The following is a 23,010-nucleotide window of genomic DNA, read 5'->3' as shown; positions in this document are numbered from 1 at the left end:
GGTCTCATTCTGGTTTTTGGCCTGCTTTCTTATGGTTAGGGAGACTACAGGAAGTTTCAGCTTCAGAGCAAGAGACTTAGAAGAAATCTCAAGAAATAGAACAAATGTATTAGGGTTCTCTTAGAGGGACAGAGCTAATAGGATATATATATCCTATTAAATATATACACAGACACACACACACACATATATATATAGGAGTTTATTAAGTATTAACTTACGTGATCACAAGGTCCCATAATAGAGTGTCTGCAAGCTGAGGGGCAAGGAGAACCAGTCCAAGTCCCAAAACTGAGGAACTTGGAGTCCGACATTTGAGAGCAGGAAGCATTCAGCACGGGAGAAAGATGTAGGCTGAGAGGCTAGGCCCAACTTGCCTTTTCACGTTTTTCTGCTTGCCTTGTATTCACTGGAAGATGATTAAATTATGCCCACCAGATTAAGGGTGGATGTGCCTTCCTCAGCCCACTGACTCAAATGGTAATCTCTTTTGGCAACACCCAACAGACATACCTAGGATTAGTAGTTTGTATGCTTCAGTCCAGTCAAATTGACATTCAGTATTAACCATCACAACAAACATGCATTTACATTGCATCGTGAATGTTCTTGAACTTATTCAGTCCAATTTCAGGTGTCTTCTTTCTTGGGGGTAGAATAAGAAAAGCAGAGAGAAGTCTTATTTTCCCTTGGAGCACTGGTTTTCAGATACTTTTATTTTCTAGCCTCTTATGGGGTGATAATAATTACAATGGAGACAAATAAAATAAGAGTAAAATTTGAAAATGTAAAAAAATGACTGAAAAAAGGAAAACCTAACAATTTTTTTTTTGAGACGGAGTCTTGCTCTGTCACCAGGCTGGAGTGCAGTGGCACGATCTCAGCTCACTGCAACCTCCGCCTCCTGGGTTCAAGTGATCCTTCTGCCTCAGCCTCCTGAGTAGCAGGGACCACAGGCGCCCGACACCACGCCCAGCTAAGTTTTATATTTTTAGTAGAAGCGGGGTTTCACCATGTTGACCAGGATGGTCTCAATCTCCTGACCTCATGACCCACCTGCCTTGGCCTCCCAAACTGCTGGGGATTACAGGCGTGAACCACTGCATTTGGCCTAATTTGACTAATATTTTAATTGAAATAGAAACAGTGAAAAACAGACCAAAACACATATTATGATACACTGATAAAGCATTTTACCTGAGAATTGTGAGGAATCCAACTGTGTTTATATATGCATATGTTCAGTAGGAACCTCACAGTGTTGCATGCAGTCAGACCTTTTTGTTTATTTTTGTTTTTTTGATACAGGATCTTGCTCTCATCCCCAGGCTGGAGTGCAGTGGTGTGATCATAGCTCACTGCAGCCTTGGACACCTGGGCTCAAGTGATCTTCCTGCCTTTGCCTCCTAAAGTTCTGAGATTTCAGGCATGAGCCACCATGCTCAGCCCCATGTAGTGACCTTTTTTTTTTTTTTTTTTTTTTTTTTGAGATGGAGTCTCGCTCTTGTTCCCCAGGCTGGAGTGCAGTGGCGCAATCTCAGTGCACTGCAGCCTCTGCCTCCCAGGTTCAAGTGATTCTCCTGCCTCAGCCTCGCAAGTAGCTGTGATTACAGGCATATGCCACTACGCCCAGCTGATTTTGTATTTTTACTAGAGACGGGGTTTTGCCATGTTGGTCAGGCTGGTTTTGAACTCCTGACCTTAGGTGATCCACCCACCTCAGCCTCCCGAAGTGCTAGGATTACAGGCGTGAGCCACTGTGCCTGGCCGAGACTTTTTAGTAGAATACTAAATTAGAGTCCTCGGTAAACTGGAAGTGTGCCCATTTTAGTTTATGCATACAAATTTTTAGTAATTCTTAATAATGCAATTTATTATAATTACATATAGATGTCAAAATCTTTGATTTTGAATGCCATTTGGGGCCTAGCAGAAGGGGCCCATGAGTCTGCTAATCATTTTTTGATTTACTTTATTCTCTTTCAAAAGTCACTATATAATATTCCATAATTTGGATATACTAGTTTATCTAACTTCTTGTGATGGACATTTAGGTTATCTTCCTTGTATCAGTGTTATAACTTACACAGGTTGAGCATCCCAAATCTGAAGCCTGAAACTTATTGAGCACTGACATAATCCTCAAAGAAAATGCTCATACGGAGCATTTGAGATTTCAGATTTTCTGATTTGGGATGCTCAGCTGGTATAAATATAATGCAAGTATTCCAAAATCCGAAACACTTCTGATCTCAAACATTTCGGATAAGGTCGAAAATATCCTTGTACATAGTCTTTCATGCTTATATTTCATACCTATTTCACTCCTAGTTACTGAGATTATAACAGTATGCAAGATAGATTTGCCTTATTTCCCTAAATTAATGAAAGATAAAGATAAGTATATTTCATGTTCTTTCATCTTTCTTGTTCTTTCAGTTATTTTTCTACATCATTATATTCTCCTATATGTTGACCCATTTTGTCCATATCCATCAGCTGTCTTCTGTCATTTTTCTTCCCCATTTAACTTAGATTTTCTCTGCTCTCTAGCATATACTGTTGGTGGTGGTTTTTTTTTTGTTTTGTTTTGTTTTTGTTTTTTTTTTGAGATGGAGTCTCACTCTGTCACCCATGCTGGAATGCAGTGGTGCTATCCCAGCTCACTATAGCCTCTGCCACCCAGGTTGAAGCAATCCTCCTGCCTTGGCCTCCCTAGTAGCTGGGTTTACAGGTGCAGCCACCATGCCCAGATAATTTTTATATTTTTAGTAGAGACAGGGTTTCACCACGCTGGCCAGACAGGTCACAAACTCCTGACCTCAAATGATTGCTCACCTTGGCCTCCCACAGTGCTGGGATTACAGGTGTGAGCCACTGTGCCTGGCCATCTAACATATACCTTGAATTCCTTTGTGCTGCAGTCCTTCCTGTGCACTCTTCTGTATTGTGCCTATATGAACTCAGCTATCCATCATGTGCCTGTCCTTGGGTAGCTGTACACTAATGGAAAAAAGTCAAAATGCTAGACAGTTTTAAGTATATAGTACAGTCATAAACATTTACTAGCCTCAGCTGGACTTTCAGTACTGTGTGACAGTCATATTTGTTTAGTTACCTTTAGCTCCTATTCTATTAGAACTATTTCAAATTTACCTGTTTTACTCAAAATGCAGTATGTTGACCGGGTGTGGTGGCTCACATCTGTAATCCCAGCATTTTGGGAGGCTGAGGCGGGCAGATCACAAGGTCAGGAGTTTGAGACCAGCCTGGTCAACGTGGTGAAACCCTGTCTCTACTAAAAATACAAAAAAAAAAAAAAATAACCGGGAGTGGTGGTGCGTGCCTGTAGTCACAGCTTGGTTGAGGCAGGAGAATCGCTTGAACCCGGGAGGCGGAGGTTGCAGTGAGCCGAGATTGCGCCACTGCACTCCAGCCTGGGTGACAGAGTGAGACTGTCTCAAAAAAAAAAAAAAAAAAAAAAAAAAAAAAAAAAGAAGTGCTGTATGCCCTGCACTTTGTCCACCTTTTACCTCTGCCCTTCTCACTCCAGTGGATGCTTTTCCTCTGAGACAGTACATAGTGTCAAATAAGTAGTCCTTTAGCTTTCTGCTACTAGATCTATAAATCTACCTGCATCTGTAGGTATCTCTCCTTTATGAAAGATTAGTTCTTACATATGTACTCTAGATTATTCTGTCTACTCTGAATCCTCATCTGTGAAAAGCGTTTTCAGTTAAAATACATAAAATGTCTTTGCAGATGAACATTTACAGATGAAAATTGCTCTCAGTTTTAATGATAGGGAACACTAACTTTGAACCCTAATTGAGTGAACTATCATCTGCCTCCAAAATAATTCTATTCTTCTTAGTAGTAAACTTATATTACAGAAGATTATATCTAATTATTACTATTAGCATATTTAACATTTCTTCAATAAATTTTTTTATGGAAATTTGCTTTCTCTCATTATGCAAGTACCTATATTACATCTTTAATTTTGTCACAACACCTAAAAGATGTACTACCTGACTCTTTACAGAGTAAGTTTGCTGGCCTCAGGTGTAGGCCACCCTAACTGGGGTGGAAGGATAGAGAAAAGTGGATTCAAGAGATATTCAGCAATAGAATGTATACAACTTGGTCATTAATTAGAAGTGATGGATGAAAGAGAACAAGTTCAGGACGCTTCTTAGGTTTCTGTCTTAAGCAGCTGGGTGAATTAAGACCTTTATGTTGTCCTGGCAAAAAATAGGATGATGATTTTAATTAGCTACATTAATTTATCAATAGTGATGAAGAATTGTATCTTTTGTCCTTAAAAAAAAAAAAAATAGGATGGGCATGGTGGCTCATGCCTGCAGTCTGTTACTTTGGAAGGCCAGGTCAGGAAGATCGCTTGAGGCCAGGAGTTCAAGACCAGCCTGGCCAACACAGCGAAATGCTGTCTCTAAAAAACCAAATAAAACCAAACCAAACAGCTTCATTGGAATAGAGTTCACATGATATACAACTCATTGTGCAATTCAGTGGTTTTTAATATATATATATACAGGATTGTGCAACCATCCCCATAATTTAATTTTAGAACATTTTCATCTTCTCTAAAATAAACCCTTGTCCTCATTAGCAGTCAGTTCTCATTCCCTCTCTTCCCCTCTTCTCAAACCACTAATCCACTTTTTGTCTCTGTAGATTTGCCTATTTTGGACATTTCATATAAGTTAAATGATATGATATGTAACATTTTGAAACTGGCGTCTTTCGTTTAGCATGGTGTTTTCAAGGTTCCTTCATGCTGTACCATGTATCAATACTTCATTCCCTTTTATGGCTGAAAAATACTCCATTTTATGGATACATTACATTTCATTATCCATTCATCAGTTGTTGGACATTTGAATTGTTTCTACTTTTTGGCTATTATGAATAATGCTGTTGTGAATATTTGTGTGCAAATTTTTGTGAGAATATATGTTTTTATTTCTCTTGGTATATACTTAATAGTGTAATTGCTGTGTCATTTTGATAAATTTATGTTTAACTTTTCAAGGAACTGTTTTCTAAAGTGGCTGTGCTACTTTACATTCCCACCAGCAATACATATGTGTTCTGGTTTTTCTACATCCTCACCAATACTTGTTATTGTCTTTTTAAAGCTATAGCCGTCCTATTGGGCGTGTCTCGTATACTTTTATCCTTGAGTTTAGGTAAATGTGAAAACAGCTAAGTGGATGTGTTCTCTTGCCTTCCAGAAGGATGGACACCATTAGGACCAACTAGTCTTTGTGACAGTGCAAAACTAAGCTAAAGTTTAGAAGGATAAGCATGGTGCAAAGATAAAGCAGAAATAAGTCTGGTTCTAATACTTGGGAAAATTATTTACTTCTTTTTAGTTCCCTACCTTTTTTTTAGGTCTGTTCCTCTTTACATAATACATGTTACATGTTCTTAAAAAGCTGTATTAAATCCAATCATATTTCACATAAACCAGAGAATTGCTTTTTTTGTTGTTGTTATTTACTTATTTATTTTTAGTTTTTGGAGACAGAGTCTCGCTACTTCATCCAGGCTGGAGTGCAGTGGCTGTTCATAGGCACAGTCATTATGTACTACAGCCTCAAACTCCTGGCCTTGAGTGGTCCTCCCATCTTAGCCTCCTGAGTAGCTGGGACTACAGACTTTTTTTGTCTCGCTGTGTCACCCAGACTGGAGTGCAGTGGCACGATCTTGGCTCACTGCAACCTCCACTTCCTGGATTCAAGCAGCTCTCCTGTCTCTTCCTCCTGAATAGCTGGGACTACAGGCACACACCACCATGCTCAGCTAATTTTTGTGTTTTTAGTAGAGAACGGGGTTTCACCATGTTGGCCAGGCTGGTCTCGAACTCTTGACCTCAGGTGATCCCTCCACCTCGGCCTCCCTAAGTGTTGGGATTACAGGCATGAGTCACTGCACCCAGCCTACAGGCAATTTTGTACAGAGAATAATTCCTTTCCAAAAGTAGCCCAATATAGCAGAAAGCATGAGTTTTGTTGTGAGATGGACTTAGCTCTACATCTTTTATCTGAGACTTAACCTATTTTTTTCTGTGGGCAAATGACTTGAACTCCTGAATCAGTTTTCCCATCTGTAAAACAAGGATGAAAGTAATATCTACTTTATTGAGATTTTTCTTATTCATCTGTAGCATCTTTGTGTAAGGATGTAACTTGGTTAGTACTATTAGCAACTGTGATGATGATGATTGTGAATCTTATTTTCATATCATGGGTTTTACTTACAGTGAAACATTTGTTGCTGTTATTTTCTTTGTAAAAATAAACCATGTTTGCATCTTGGTCTTCTTTCCATTTGGATTCAAAAGTTTTATAGTGATTCCTCCTAGTAAAATTGCATTTTCTCCCTAGGAGTACTTCTTTGATTCCAGAGTATTAACAGATGGAGAACTGGCTCCCAATGATAGATGTTGCCGTGTGTGTGGAAAAATAGGCCACTACATGAAAGACTGCCCTAAAAGGAAAAGGTTGGCAAATGAATATATATCAACATTTTGAGGAAAATAAATGAGAGGCCAATTTGTAGCTATAATTATGTTCAGAAATGTTTAAGTGAGAAAGTTTAGGGTATTTAATTATACCTAAGGTAAATGTTCATTTGAGTGGAATTTTGTAGTAGGGTAAGATTTGTATGTGGTATAATAGTATCTTCTAACATTCATTTGTTCATTTATTCATTAATTCACTCAGTTTTTTTTTGTTGTTGTTTTTGTTTTTGTTTGTTTTTTGAGATGGCGTCAAGCCCTGTTGCCCAGGCTGGAGTGCAATGGCGTGATCTCGGCTCACTGCAACCTCCGCCTCCTGGGTTCAAGTGATTCTTCTGCCTCAGCCTCCCAAGTAGCTGAGATTACAGGCGTGCACCATGAAGCCTGGCTAATTTTTAGTATCTTTAGTAGAGACGGGGTTTCACCAGTGTTGGCCAGGCTGGTCTCAAACTCCTGACCTGGTGATCCACCGCCTTGGCCTCCCAAATTGCTGGGATTACAGGCGTGAGTCACCGTGCCAGCCAGTTTTGTCTTTTTTTTAATGAAGAAGCATTTATTGATACCAACTATGCGTTGGGAACTGTTCTAGGAGAAATAAAAGTGACCAAGACATTGGGTTCTTGCTGAGGATCTCACAGTCATGCAAACTGATAATTAAAATACAATTAATGGAATTCTTGAGATATATACTGTGAGCTATACTTACAGATCTTGGGGAATGTACATCTTCTATACTCCCTCAAAATACATCTACGAATTATAGTCTCCCAGGTTCTATATACTGTAGTAGGTCAGGAAGATCTCTCTCTTTTGTAAAACTAATATAAAAACTTGGAACTTTTGAGACAGAACAAACTTCCAGTTTCCATCACTGCTGTTTACTGACTATTAAATTTAGTCGACACTTACCTTCTCTAAGTCTCAATTTCTTTTTGAAACCAGAGATAATAAATATCAACCTCTAAGGATTGTTAAAGGTTTAAAAATTTGGTATTTTAAGAAATTTAATATAACGTTGTTTTACAAAACTACTAGAAAACCCAGTTCCTGCCAAAGGAGCAGGTATGCCATAATGTTTGTTCCCTTGCCTTCAAAAAGACGCATGAAATGGTGGGCATGCTAGTCCTTTTATTATCGTGAGAGTCCTGCATAGTTTAGTTTGTTCTGTGACTCACTTAATTTACAAGTCCCTAGCCCCACATTATTGGTATCAGCAGTTTACTGTTTAGACTAAAGAAGAAAGACAGTGAAGAAGAGAAGGAAGGGAATGAAGAAGAGAAGGATTCTCGAGACATTCTTGACCCCCGAGACCTCCACGACACTCGAGACTTTAGAGACCCCAGAGACCTCAGATGTTTTATATGTGGAGATGCTGGACATGTACGAAGGGAGTGCCCAGAGGTCAAGCTGGCCCGTCAGAGGAATAGCAGTGTGGCAGGTAAATAGAAAAGACCAAACATAGTTTCTGGTAGAAACGAAGTCATTTATGTTGCTTGCATGCTGAAGGACCCTAATTCCTCTCTATTGCAAACCTAATTGTATGATTTTGGACCTTACAATTTCTTAAAGAAATAAAATTTAGACAATGAGGCGTTTACTTTGAATAGTACTTGGGTAAGTTCATTATCAAGGTCTCCACAGTCTGTTATATTCAGTTATCTCCCTTTAAGTATTCTTTGGAGGGTTTTTTTTTTTTTTTTGAGACAGAGTCTTGCTCTTGTTACCCAGGCTGCAGTGCAGTGGTATGATCACAGCTCACTGCAGCTTTGACCTCCTGGACTCAAGTGATCCTCCCACCTCAGCCTCCCAAGTACTAGGATTACAGATATGAGCCACTGCACCCAGTCATAAAGTATTTCTGAAATAAATCTGTTGTCTCCTTTAGAAAAGCAGATGACATTTGTTCTTGTTTCTAGGATCAGTGTATTTTTTTTCTTGATCTGCTAGATTGAAAAATGGCTTTTGAAAGTAGCTCAGTTGCTACAAGTCCTTCACTAATATACTCAAGGTTTAAAAGTCTAAGTTTATAGACTTGCAGAGATATTTGAGATTCTTTTACATAAGAAGGGAGTTTATTTATTGTCATTTCTCTGCTACTTTCCTTATCTGTTGATTTTCTTTGTGATGCCTTCTCTTAGCAGCCCAGCTGGTCCGCAACCTTGTAAATGCTCAACAGGTGGCTGGTTCAGCTCAGCAACAGGGTGATCAGTCCATAAGGACTAGACAGTCCTCAGAATGTGTAAGTACTCTGCCTGTGAATGTGCTAGTCTTGACTGATGATAGCAGTATCTTTAATGTGTTTTCTCTCAGACTGGCAAATACAATCTTCCAGATTACATAGTGCTTTGTATATATGTCCTTGCTAGGCACATAAGGTGGAGTGAGCATTCCTTTTGGAATAATGTAGATTTGGGTTTCTGTCTACAGAGAAGCTACTTAATTTACATGAGCCTACTCTTCAGTTGTACGATAACTACCTAATAAGATGGATTAAAAATAAGGTAATGACTTTGAGGTTTCAGACTTTGCTTAGTGGAAAAATATCAGTACCATTAATAAAAATAGACATAAAAATTGAGATGTTTTAGGCATTTAGTGTTGTTAGGTCAATATGTACATGGCATTTTGCTTGCATGAAACTTCTGTCTTCTCATAGCTTGACCTGTGGATACCTAGTGAAATACACCCTGTAAAAAAACAGTATTGAATGAGAATTTAGACTCATAAGTTTATGTTACTATTTTTTCTTTAAGAGGGAGTCTCGCTCTGTTGCCTATGCTGGAGTGCAGTGGCACATTCTTGGCTCACTGCAACCTCCTCACCCCTGGGATCACGTAATTCTGTCTCCATCTCCTGAGTAGCTGGACTGCAGGCAACGCTACCACGCCCGGCTAATTTTTGTATTTTTAGCAGGGGTGGGATTTCACCATATTGGTCAGGCTGGTCTTGAACTCCTGACCTCAGGTGATCCACCTGCCTCGGCTCCCCACAGTGCTGGGATTACAGGTGTGAGCCGTTGTGCCCAGCCCAGACTCATAAGTTTAATATTAAGTTTGCTGAGTTGCTCTTAACCTTTGTATAAATCTATATTCACCTTGTACTTCTTAATAATTACTCTAAATAACACTCTAAATCTGACATAATGTTCAGTGCTTTACACTTAGCAAATTTAATCCTGCGAGTGGCCAAGTGAAGTGGTAGGTATTAGTATCATCAAATTTTACAAACTGGGAAACTGAGAATAAGAGAGTATAAAAATCAAACCGAGGTCTTTCTAGCGTCAAATCTGTTAACTGTTTAACATGCTAAATCTAATGTGATTTGTGTTTTAGAAAAAACTTTCAAGTATTCGAAGAGTATTAGGGAGAATCTTTGGAAAACATTTAGGAAATTTTCCACCCTCATCTCAAACACTTGAATACCTATTATGTGCCTGATACTTTCATAAACAACAATAATCACATTTAATGTAGTTAACATTTGTTGAGTGTAAACTATGTGCTTATACATGCATTCATTCTTTATGATTATAAAATATTTCAAAAGTACAGAAAAGTATAGAAAGTAAATCTCTATCATTACCAAGCTTTAACAGTTTTTAACATTGTTATTTTAGCTTTATTAAAAAATTACCCTCAGTTGAAACCCCTGTACATTCTTCTTCGATCCCATTCCTATCTTAAAAGCTTCTTTATCATCCTTCCGTTGTTACAGAAATGTGTCTGCTATCTTGAACTTGGTGGTTATATGTTCCACATGCATTGTTCAGTTAATCTTCTCAAAAACCTAAGGCAAATTCTGATTATACTTTACAGGTAAAGAAACCGAGGTTCAAGTTCCTTGCCTGACTTCAGTAGACACTTGGAATCGGAACGTGAACCCTCAGGCTCTCTGTCAGCAAAACTTATGCTCTAACCACTTTTCTGTGCTGTCCTAATTTTCGTTTTATGCCGCTAGTCCTCACTTTTCTCTCACCTGTGCTTTCGGAAAGAGTCTGTCTAATGGACACTACTACTCTTATGTCTAACAAAGCACTGCAACATGTCTAAAATATAGTTAATCTTTCCTTCCAACCCCCAGGACTTGCTTCTTCCTCCTGTGTTTTATATCTCGTTGAATGATCCCATTTTCTGTCTAATTTCCAGAACTTTTCCCTTTCCTTCAACCTTTGTATTCAGTCACTAAGTCCTGTTGTTTCTGCCTTTGAAAAAGCTAGGTGTGGTGGCTCACTCCTGTAATCCTAGGACTTTGGGAGACTGAGGTGGGCGGATCACTTGAGGTCAGGAGTTTGAGACCAGCCTGACCAACATGGTAAAACCCCATCTCTGCTAAAAATACAAAAAATTAGCTGGGTGTGGTGGCAGGCAACTTGTCATCCCAGCTAGTTGGGAGACAGGCAGGAGAATCGCTTGAACCCAGGAGGTGGAGATTGCAGTGAGCGGAGATTACACCACTGTACTCCAGCCTGGGCAACACAGTGAGACTATCTCAAAAAAAAAAAAAAAAAAATCTCACAGCCATTTGCTTCCCTCTATCCCTGTTTATATTTCCTTAGCCTAGGCTACTATCATCTCAGGACTGCTTTATTATAGCAGCCTCCTAATCGGTTTCAACAACCTTTTAATTTTTACCTATTTATTCATTCATGCAATTGTGAGACAGGGTCTTGCTCTGTTGCCCAGACTGGAGTGCAGTGGCACAATCACAGCTCACTGCAGTCTCGACCTCCCAGGCTCAGGTGATTCTCCCATGTCAAACTCCAGAGCAGCTGGGACTAGAGGCACGCACCACCACACTTGGCTAATTTTTGTATTTCTTGTAAAGATGGGATTTCGACATGTTGCCCAGGCAGGTCTCAAACTGTTGAGCTCAAGTGATCTGCCTGCCTCAGCCTCTGAAAGTGCTAGGATTACAGTCTTGAGCCACTGTTCCTGTTCTCTCATCAGCCTTTAAAAAAAAAAAAATTCTCTATTTTATTCTTATTAAACCAGAATAATCTTTCTAAAGTTCAGATTGATCATGTTCCTTACCTGTTTAGAACCCTTCAGTGGTTTACCACTGCACATAGGATATAGTCTAAATTACAAGGCTTGTAAGACACTTCATTGTGTGGCCCCTGTTTAGCTCTTCAGCCTCAGCCATTCCCCTGCATTATACTCCAGTAACATTAAACTTCTTTCGGATTCCAGTTACTTTAAAAAGCCACGTATTTTCATACCTCTAGACCTTCAATCATATTGAACACTCTTCCTCTCCCCTTATCTCTCCCTTCTTGTACCAGACTGATTTCTGTTTACCCTGAGTCTCAGTTAAAAGGTCACTTTTTCTGGGAAGCTCTCTTTGATTTCTCTTCTCCCCTTCTCCCAAAGTGGCTTTAGGTGTTCTGCTCTGGGATTTCATTATATAGTTGACCCTTGAACAAAACAGGTTTGAACTGCGTGGGTCTACTTATACATGAATTTTTCTCAACAGATTGTGGTTGGAAAATACAGTATTCCCAGGATGCAAAATCCAAGTATTCAGAGATCCAACTTTTTGTATATATGGGTTCTTTAGGGCTGACTGTGGGACTTGAGTACAGGAGGATTGTGGGGGTCCTGGAACAAATCCCCTGCATATCCTGAGGGACAACTGTACACTATACATTCTTTATCATAATACTCGTTATACTTACTGTGATTGCTTATGTAATCTTTATCTGCTGCCCTCCTTACCCCCTTAAACATTGAGCTCCATCAGGGCATACTTGTTGGTATTACATTTTTATTACCTAGAACAATACTCAGTACATAATTGATACAGGAAATACTTGTTGAGGGACTGAATGAAAGTGACTATGAGATATTTAGATGGAAGACTTGAGTTTGCAGTGGGAAGTATGTGTTCTGCATGATGGGAACTGTGTCTGGGCTCTCTTTTCTTTGGACAATAAAAAGATTTGTGAGGCAATACCTACTTGAGAAGGGGGTTTGAGTACCTTGGGAAAAACTCATTATTTGTTATGATATACATCATAAAGTTCTGTTTTATAAAGTTTTTAATTTTGTATTTTATCTCTACTTTTATAAAATTAAGATGTTTATAACTTAATTTTAAAATGTGTTTTGTGGTTTTTTCTGCAGTCTGAATCACCATCTTATTCTCCTCAGCCTCAGCCATTTCCACAGAACTCTTCCCAGTCAGCTGCTATTACCCAGCCTTCATCTCAGCCAGGATCCCAGCCTAAGCTTGGCCCACCTCAGCAGGGAGCCCAACCTCCCCATCAGGTCCAGATGCCACTGTATAACTTTCCCCAGTCACCACCAGCTCAGTATTCTCCCATGCACAATATGGGATTGTTGCCAATGCACCCTCTCCAGATCCCTGCCCCATCCTGGCCCATCCATGGCCCAGTGATCCACTCTGCACCAGGCAGTGCCCCCAGCAATATTGGCCTGAATGATCCCAGCATCATCTTTGCACAGCCTGCTGCCAGACCTGTGGCAATCCCTAACACGTCTCACGATGGACACTGGCCCCGTACTGTGGCTCCGAATTCCCTGGTGAACAATGGTGCCGTGGGGAATTCAGGTAATCCTTCCTTTTCTTTTGTATCTGTCTGTAGAAACAATGTGAGGAAAAAGAAGGAAAGCAGTATTTGTGGAGGGACAGTACAGGATTAGATAAAGATTAAGAATATGAACTCTGGATTCAGACTGCCTGGATTTGAATCCTGGCCCTGCCATTTATTATGTAGTGTGGGCAATTACTTAATCTCTTTGTGCATTGGTTTCATCTGTAAAATAGGCCATCTAACTCACAGGGATGTTGTAAATGTTAAATGATGTGTAACACACGTAAATGTTAGCTATTATTTTAGTATTTAAAAAAATTTTCACTGCCACCCTGTTTGGTGTATTATTTATTATACAGTTGATAAAATTGGAGAGTTAAGTAACTTAACTGTCTTACTGTCACGGTTAATAATGGTAGGTTGGCCTGGCATGGTGGCTCATGCCTGTAATCCCGGCAGTTTGGGAGGCTGAGGCAGGTGGATTACCTGAAGTCAGGAGTTTGAGACGAGCCTGGCCAGCATGGTGAAACCCCATCTCTAGTAAAAATACAAAAATTAGCTGGGCGTGGTGGTGGGCGCCTATAATCCCAACTATGTGGGAGGCTGAGGCAGGAGAATCACTTGATCCCAGGAGGCGGAGGTTGCAGTGAGCCGAGATTGCGCCATTGCATTCCAGCCTGGGCAACAGAGCAGAAGTGTCTCAAAAAAAAAGACCAAGGAAACCAAAAAAATTTATAGTAATGGTAGGTCCAAGACTTAAACTAATTTCTTTGTTCAAAACTGTGCTGCCGCGCACCCTAGACACTATTACTTCTCAGTAAGGAACAATTCTTTAAAAAAGAAAAAAGCATTAAAAAATATTTTTTTTCTGATATCTAAGTAATACATGTTCATTATAGAGTATTTGAGAAATAAATCATCTGTCTCAATTCCTAGACATAAATACTAAGGAATATTTTGGTGTATTACCATTCAGTCATTTTTTTTTAATTGCCTATTTAAGAAAATAGTTGATACGTGCTGTAAATCTAGTTTTATATCCAGCTTTAAGATATACGTACACACACACACACACATATGCATATGCATATAAATACTTACACACTTACACATATACACACAGGCTGGCATGGTGGCTTACGCCTGTAATCCCAGAACTTTGGGAGGCTGAGGTGGGCAGATCACTTGAGGCCAGGAGTTTAAGACCAGCCTGGCCAACATGGCAAAACTCTTGTCTCTATTAAAAATACAAAAACTAGCCAGGTGTGGTGATACACGCCTGTAATTCCAGCTACTCAGGAGGCTGAGGCGGGAGAATCACTTGAACCCAGGGAGACAGAGGTTGCAGTGAGTTGAGATCATGCCATTGCATTCCAGCCTGGGCGACAGAGTGAGACTCCAAAAAAAAAAAAAAAAAATATATATATATATATATATATAAAATATATATATATGTCTCTAAATATATATATATAATACATACATATTTATATATATATATATATATATATATTTAGAGACAAAGTCTCAAAGTGTTGTCCAGGTTGGAGTGCAGTGGCTATTCACAGACCAATCTAGCACACTACAACCTCGAACTCCTGGGCTCAAGTGTTTCTCCTGCCTCAGCCTCCTGAGTAGCTGTGGGACTACAGGCACACACCACTGCGCCTGACTTATGCCTAACTTTTTAGTGATAATTATTTTTATCTTAAGAACTATTATGGAAATTTTGAAACATACACAGAAGAGAGTAAAGTATATAATGAACCCCCCTCCCCATTAACCAACTTTAACAGTTACCAATAATTTGCTATTTTTTTATCTGACTCCTCCTAACCATTACAAATTTTTTTGACTTGACTGATCAAATCTCAGACATTGGATCAAATTTACTTTTTAACTTTTGTATCACTTAAAAGAAATCAGGCCAGGCACGGTGGCTCAAGCCTGTAATCCCAGCACTTTGGGAGGCCAAGACGGGGGCCCGATCACGAGGTCAGGAGATTGAGATCATCCTGGCTAACACGATGAAACCCCGTCTCTACTGAAAAATACAAAAAACTAGCCGGGCGAGGTGGCGGGTGCCTGTAGTCCCAGCTACTCGGGAGGCTGAGGCAGGAGAATGGCGTAAACCCAGGAGGCGGAGCTTGCAGTGAGCTGAGATCCGGCCACTGCACCGCAGCCTGGGTGACAGAGCGAGACTCCGTCTCAAAAAAAAAAAAAAAGAATCATGAGATCATTACTATAGCTAGTATCATCTAATACCCAGTCCTTGTTCATTTTTTCCTGTTTCTCTAAAAAGGTATATAGTTTATTGAGACAGTCTCGCTCTGTCACCAGGCTGGAGTGCAGTGGCACAATCTCGGCTCACTGCAACCTCCACCTTCTGGGTTCAAGTGATTCTCCTGCCTCAGCCTCCCGAATAGCTGAGACTACAGGTGCATGCCACTGTGCCTGGCTCTTTTTTTTTTTTTTTGAGAGGGAGTCTTGCTCTGTCGCCCAGGCTGGAATGCAGTGGCACGATGTCAGCTCACTGCAACCTCTGCCTCCTGGGTTCAAGCGATTCTCCTGCCTCAGCCTCCCAAGTAGCTGGGACTACAGGTGCCTGCCACCATGCATGGCTAATTTTTGTATTTTAGTAGAGACGGGTTTCACTACGTAGGTTAAGCTGGTCTCGAACTCCTGACCTCAAATGATCCGCCTGCCTCGCTGCACCGGGCCCTAATTTTTGTATTTTTAGTAGAGATGGGGTTTCATTCACCACGTTGGCCAGGCTGGTCTTGATCTCTTGACCTCATGATCCGCCTGCCTCGGCCTCCCAAAGTGCTGGGTTTATAGGCGTGAGCCACTGTGCCCAGCCTAAAAAAGTATTCCTGTTATTGATTTATTTGAATCAAAATTCAAACTGTGTATTTTATTTTTATATCTCTTAACTGTCCTTTATAACAGTTGCTGCTTCTATTTTTTTCCCCCAATATTAACTATTTTTTGAAGGCACTGTAGAATTTCCCATATTCTGGAGTTGGCTGATTATGTCTTTGTGGCATCGTTTAATGTGTACCTCTGTCCCTGTATTTCCTGTAAACTGGGATTTAGATTCAGAGACTGGATTAGTGTCAGGCTCTTTCTCTTGGTAAGAATGCTGCTTGGTGGGTCCCATGTATTTCCAGTTTCCTCACTTCAGAAGGAACTTACTGTCTGGTTGTTACTATTTTAGTGACTTAAGATTGATATGTGAGTTAGGTTTTATCAGCCATTATCCATTATGAAGTTCATCAATTTTTACTTAATAGTCTTAGCTGCCATTGATAATTGTTGCCAGTGTCCATTATTTTGCTATCTCCAGCTTCTTTTGGAACAAAGCAAGTAAGGTGTTTTGTTGAGCAAAAGTGCCAGAATATGGTAACTTAATTAGATTTCTAAGATCAAAGGATATATGGCATACATGGTCCTTCTCATATATCATTCAACATATTTATTGTATATATGCCATGATATGCATTGTGATAGTCACTGAGTTATAGAACCATGAAGACAGACCCAGTGTTTTGCCCTTTGATGTATCTGCTCCATTTTTTAAATTTCAAGTCTTCCATCCCCCTGCCACTTGTTGTTCTCAATGTTTTAGTCACAATGAACTAATTAATGTCCCACAAACATACTGTACTGTCTCTTACTCCTGGTTGCTTATCTTAAGTTGTTCCTTCTGCTTGGAATGTCCTCTCTGTTACCTCTGCTGCTCACTCTCACCTCCTTCTGTGCTACCTCAAAGCTTGGCTAACTCACTCATCTTCCATTTTTAAATTTAGATCACTTTCTTCAGGAAGTCCTCCTTATTTTCTTAATATCCTATCATAACATTTGTCTTACTCTGCTGAAATTGCCTGCTTACTCATCTGCATAACCCATTAGACTGAACTTCTAGAAGCAAAAATTGTTTGTCTGTCATTTTCTATTTGTTTAGTTTTCTCTTTAGAAACCTGCCATGTTAGATACATTATTCCTGTTATATAGTATTATTATCTAATAAACTTTACTTACTATTATTCATTGTATAGATACCCAATTCATAATTGACATTACAGCTACAGTTACACTGTGTTAAAAGTGGAAGGACTGAATGGAAATATATTAAAATAATAATCATAGTTGTATCAGAGAAGGAGATTATTATATGTTTTTTCCCCCTTTTTTGAAATTAATGAGATCGTATTACTCATTTTATGGAAATTTTGGATTATGAAAAACAGGCAAAGGGAATTGGAATATATCTTTTAAAAATACCCTTTTATGTTAAAACATCATTTCTCATTTGGTTATGACCTAATTCTGAACATACTGGTTTCATTTATTTTTGTACACCCTGAGCCCTTCAGCTTCAGCCCTTAGTTGTAGCTTGGCTTTATGAATTCACAGTCAGCTAGCTCACCTCCTGAGAAGATTCAGCTTACAAGAATGCGGTTCACAAGGGCTTTAGGTTTTTTGCTGCCTACTCTTTCCTATCCTGTACTTCCTCATTTGAGTTCCTGCTAGGAAAGTTTAGTGAATAGGAGCAGTTATTCCCTTTTATTCCCTAGCATATAGTGACTCTGAATGAGAAAAGCCACCAGAAACGATCCAGAATATAAACTGGGTACTGCACTTCAAAAAATGTACTTAAAGATACATTTTAAAGGGAAATAGAAAGATTTGGGGGATAGTTAGCCATAAAAAGAATAGGACTTACATTTTTTGAGTACCTACCTATATGCTAGCTCTTGTGCAAGCTAGTTTCTTTTGGTTATCCAGTGTAAACCTCCTAACAATCTGAGGTTCAAAATGGAACCTTAGTAGTTTTAGGAAATGAGATTTGAGCTTAGACCTGTTTGGCCTCAGAGCCCAAGTTCTCAACCATTATGCCACAATGCCTCAAGCTTCTAATAGGATCTCCTTCCAGGCCAAGATAGTTGATTCTGGGATAGTTTGCATTGTCTTTAGGATAAAATCTTAAGTTCCTTTGCATGATGTACTCAGGTTTTTTGAAATGTATATCCCCACCTACCTGTCCCGCCTTTTCTCTTACCACTTCCTCCATCACTCCTATCTCTATATTGCAGATTGTTCTGCAGTTCCCCAAACTTGATGTGCATTCCTGCTTTCATGCTTTTGTACATGATACTCCATTTCTCTAAAATGCGCCCCACCCCCTCCCTATTTTGCCTAAATTTTTCCTTGTTTTTTAAAACTCAAATTAGTCATTCATCTTAGGAAGATTGTCTTTAACCTTCAAAGACTGGGTTAGCCCTCTCTTCAGAACATTTTGCCTGTTCTACTAGCAATTATTACATGTGGTTTGTGTGTGTGTGTGTGTGTGTGTGTGTGTGTATCTTCTTGTATGTCTCTCATGACTAATTTGAGCAAATACCAATGCTCTATTCTTTAAAAAAATTTGTTCGGTATTCTCTGCATTTAGCATAGTTCTTAGCCAATGGTAGGTACTGAATATATCTTTGTGGGATGAAGGGATATTTCAGTGAGTGAACTAATGTTTTTAAATGTCTTTTTCCCTTGTTGTTGAAATGCAGAGCCAGGCTTTCGAGGACTGACTCCTCCAATTCCTTGGGAACATGCACCGCGTCCCCATTTCCCCCTTGTCCCAGCTTCGTGGCCTTATGGTTTGCATCAGAACTTCATGCATCAGGGAAATGCCCGATTTCAGCCCAACAAACCTTTCTATACTCAAGGTACCATGGCATACAAATTAGTTAACAGGCTTGGGTGGGTTTCTGGGATAGAGAGCCTTAGTGAAGGCCAGGATCTGGGAGTGAAAATTCATGAATTCAGTAAACATTTACTGAGAGATCATACTGTGTGTTAGATAGTGCTAGGTGCTTGTTGCTCAAGCAAGAGTAAAACAAAATCTCCATTACTTGATGCACATTTTATTAGGAAAGCCAGACATGTTAAATAGAAAAGGAGTTTAGATGAATCAGTTAGGGGCCTAGCAAATCCAAACAGGATGTGGATTTAAGAGATTATTACATCACAAGATTTTGACAGTTGAGCTAGATCTTGAAAGAGATGCAGGAATATTTTTTGCCTAGAGATGAGAGAGGAGGAGGAGTATGCTTAGCTGAAGGATTAATATATGCAGTCACTGAGTTTTGCCTGGCATGATGAAAAAGAAGAGAAAATATTATGGCTAGAGGACAGAGGTATATGGGAAAGATGGTGATAAAATAAGGCTAGAGAGGGTAGGCTTAGACCACATTATGGAGTTTGGACTTGGTTTACTGAGCAATGGGGATCTAATGAAAGGTTTTTAGTGGAACGAAGACATAATCAGATTTGTTTAGTAAACGTAGGACTTGAATGACATTAAAATTTATTATGTTCTGCTGGTGCTATTATAGTACTAATAGTGGCTTTCACTGGGTAATGAATATTGTAAACTAAGAATTCCTAGAAACTTGGAGCATTTTATCTAACCTACTTGCCTCAGAGGTATTTGTTCTTATAGGCATTGTCTGCGTCTAGCCATATACTACTGGGGCATCCCTGTATTATAGAGTGGCAGAGCCTTGACTGTGGTTGAGCTCTTCTCTTGAGCAAAGAACTGGGACTGAAGGAAGTTATTATTAGTCATAAGCCGTTTTAGGAGGGGAGAGGTCTGCAACTCTTCTCTAGTGGGTTTTTTCCCTTTGATTCCTCCTCTCTGTCTTCCGTGTCCTTTGCTTTTTTCACATACAGATATTTCCTTCCCTCCTTCCTTTTTCTCCCCACTCTCTCAAATGTTTTGCAGCATGCTTTATCTCCTCCTATTATATAAATAGAAAAAAAAAGAAAGTTAACTATAAGTTAATTCTAAGGTGTTGTCAGATAAACAGGCACAAGCCTTTCAGTTTCCTGTCTGTGTTGTATCCAACAGACAGATGTGCCACCCGTCGGTGTAGAGAGCGTTGTCCCCACCCACCAAGAGGAAACGTGTCGGAGTAATGCGAGTCCATTTTCTTTCAGCTGGTCTACCGATGCACAGCAACCAGCCAATCCTGCTGTCTCAAGGGTATCCGTACCTCAATGTCAGTTACATTCAGCAGAAAAAGTGACATTTAATGGAAAGCAAAACAAATCAGGTCCTGATTTAAAATTTTAACACGTTTAGATAGCTTATTTAAATTCTAAGACTGTTTTTACAGACTGTATTATTTGTATATAAATATGAACTATAGTTTTTACTAGTATCACCAAATTGAGTGATACAAATTTCATCTATTTTATTACCCTATTTTTAAGGGAATTTTATGTTTTGTTTAACCTTGATGAATTGTATAAAGAGAGAATTTAAAAAATTACATTCTTTATTTTCTATTAGCTGTATTCATACTTTGGTTGCTTCAGACTTTATATATTGTTCTTAAGAGTTAGGAAAGAATTTCATGTGTTTTAAATTTGTCACTTCTATTCTTTACAGAACCTTGTAGTGCCAAAAACTTTTTAAAAGGTCAAAAAATAAAATAAAATTACAACATGAAGATTCAGATTTTTTTTCTTTTCCATACTTGTATATTGAACATTCAAACTTGAACGGAAAGTTGATTTTGTCTGTATTTGAAGTACTTCTATTTTAAGTTAATAAATCTTTTTGACAAGAGTTAAATTTGGTTAATTCATCTGTTGTATAGATGATGGAAATATTATGTAACGAGATTTCTTTTAATTTCAGTGAATAGAGCATTCTAACTCTCAGGTTTTAGTTTTAGAGAGTCAAGTATCATTTCATATCCTTTATTTGGTTGAATGTTCACAACACCCATTATGAGGTTGATAGAAGCAGAAGCCATTTCCATTTGTCTTTGAAAATAAAAACTGAAATGCAAAGCAGTAAATTCCAAAAAGGAAATTTACATGCTGGAGTCTGAATTGAAGAGTATTTGGAAAGAGTGTTTTAAAACACTGAGACTAATATTGGCAATTAGAGTGGAGGGAAGATAACTTTTTTTCCTTTTTTTTTTTTTGAGACAGAGGCTGTCTCTGTCGCCCAGGCTGCAGTGCAGTAGTGGGATCTCGGCTCACAGCAACATCTGCCTTCTGGGTTCGAGCGATTCTCCTGCCTCAGCCTCCTGAGTAGCTGAGATTACAGGCATGCGCCACCACACTTGGCTAATTTTTGTATTTTTGGGAGAGATGAGGTTTTACCACGTTGGTCCAGCTGGTCACCTGTCTTGGCCTCCCAAAGTGCTGGGATTGCAGGCGTTGAGCCACCGTACCCAGCCCAGACTCTATTCATTTTGAATCCTATACTTCCACCTGGAAAGCACACTTGCCAAGGTGATAATTATTTACCAGTAATATTTGGAATTATTATTGGGTATTGGAATTCAGACTCGAGTTGTTGGTGGCATAATGTTTCAGCTGTTTTAGCAGTGAGGTGAGGTAATTTTCTCTAACCCCTTAATTAGTCTGTCCAGTTGCCTGGGATTTTAGGCTAAATGATGCTATAATCTATTTGGAAATGTGCAGAATAAGTAGATAAAAATGTAAGGACAGTGGGCTATCTTTGCCGTGTTTCCTCTGATACACATTACTTTAAAATAGGAGACTGCTTGGGCTCTTTCCATACTTTGCAACATGGAGGACACTTGAAACCTATTGCAGGAGATTGAGGGTATTTGTGCTGTATTTACAGCCCTGAGTTAAAGTCAGGTATATTTACTATTTTTTCTTATTAAAGTGTCAGCATCCTTCAGAATCCTATTAAGTGGTGGACTTAAATCATTTTTAACAAGATACCTGACCCAACTATGCATTTATGTTAAAATGACTTGGAGCATTCAAGATTTAAATTAACATTCGGTACTTCATGTCCTTCCACATCTTGGAGAACAGGTAATGATGTATACAGTGGTGTTTATTATTCTCTTTACTTTTGTACATATAGTAGGCCCTCCATATCCATGGATTTTGCATCTGTGGATTCAACCAACCACGGATTGCAGATATTTAAAAAAATTGTGTCTGTACTGAACTTGTACAGTTATTATTTTCTAAACAATACAGTATAACACCTTTTCCCACAGAATTTACATTGTATGAGGCATTATATGTAATCTAGAAATGATTTAAAGTATAAAGGAGGATATGCATAGGTTATATGCAAAGACTACACTATTTTATATCAGGGAGTTGAGCATCCTTGGATTTTGGTATATCTGTGGGAGGTCCTGGAACCAATCCCCCACCAGATACCAAGGGGAGGATTGTATTTGAAATAGTCATTAAAAATAAAACAACTTCCAATAACAGAATGCCTTTCTTCCTTAAGGAAGGCAGTATAATACCCTTCAGCCTTTCTTCCTTAAGGAAGGCAGTATAATACCATTTGGCAAAAGCTATTAACTGGCAACCTAGTAACCAATAGCCTAGGTTTTACTTATATGATAGTGTTATAGATACTAGTTTTCAGCATCTCATTTGCCCCTCCTTCAGTAACTGCCAGTGTTCAATAATTGGCAAAACTGTTCTGTCGAAAAACAGAATGTAGTTTAAAATTGATACAGTAAAAGCTCAGATTTTAAGTTTGCAAAGTAGATTATGAGTTCAGATTCATTGTAGAGCCATTAAGTAGAAAATTATCAATCTTATACAGGGAGAACACACACATTTAAGACCAAATTGTTTTGAAATATTCTGTTTAATAACATGGGGATTAGTATTTTCCCTTGACATTGGGATTATTAAAAATACAAATATGATGTACTGTGTAATATATTTGTTTATATTCCATACAGATGGACATTTTTGCTGTTTCCAGTTATTCTCATATAAACATATAATATATATATATATAAAATGTGTAAAATGATGATGGGATAAAGCTATTTGTGTGTACATGTAATTATTCTATCAGGGTAAATTCCGTAAGTGGGATCAC

At 38.9% G+C, this 23,010-nt stretch overlaps 1 protein-coding gene across 9 annotated transcripts in view; it reads left to right on the top strand.

Annotated features, from left to right (window-relative positions):
- TUT4 (terminal uridylyl transferase 4) overlaps positions 1–20,730 on the top strand; it is a 128,719-nt gene extending 107,989 nt beyond the window's left edge. For 4 of the 9 annotated variants that reach the window (XM_050802599.1, XM_050802593.1, XM_050802592.1 and 1 more), the window contains 6 exons: positions 6,414–6,529; positions 7,762–7,985; positions 8,686–8,786; positions 12,670–13,117; positions 18,665–18,823; positions 20,097–20,730. In XM_050802599.1, coding sequence (XP_050658556.1) covers positions 6,414–6,529; positions 7,762–7,985; positions 8,686–8,786; positions 12,670–13,117; positions 18,665–18,823; positions 20,097–20,185 — 1,137 coding nt within the window. In that variant the 3' untranslated portion in view covers positions 20,186–20,730. Of the gene's footprint in view, positions 1–6,413; positions 6,530–7,761; positions 7,986–8,685; positions 8,787–12,669; positions 13,118–18,664; positions 18,824–20,007 lie in introns of all 9 variants that reach the window. The other 5 variants (XM_050802587.1, XM_050802554.1, XM_050802564.1 and 2 more) reach the window with 5 other exon arrangements.
- The last annotated feature ends 2,280 nt before the right edge of the window (positions 20,731–23,010 follow it).

This window comes from Macaca thibetana, chromosome 1 (assembly GCF_024542745.1).
Source record: "Macaca thibetana thibetana isolate TM-01 chromosome 1, ASM2454274v1, whole genome shotgun sequence".
NCBI lineage: Eukaryota > Metazoa > Chordata > Mammalia > Primates > Cercopithecidae > Macaca > Macaca thibetana.
Note: the sequence above shows the minus strand (reverse complement) of the source record. Positions and strands in the feature narration are given on the sequence as shown.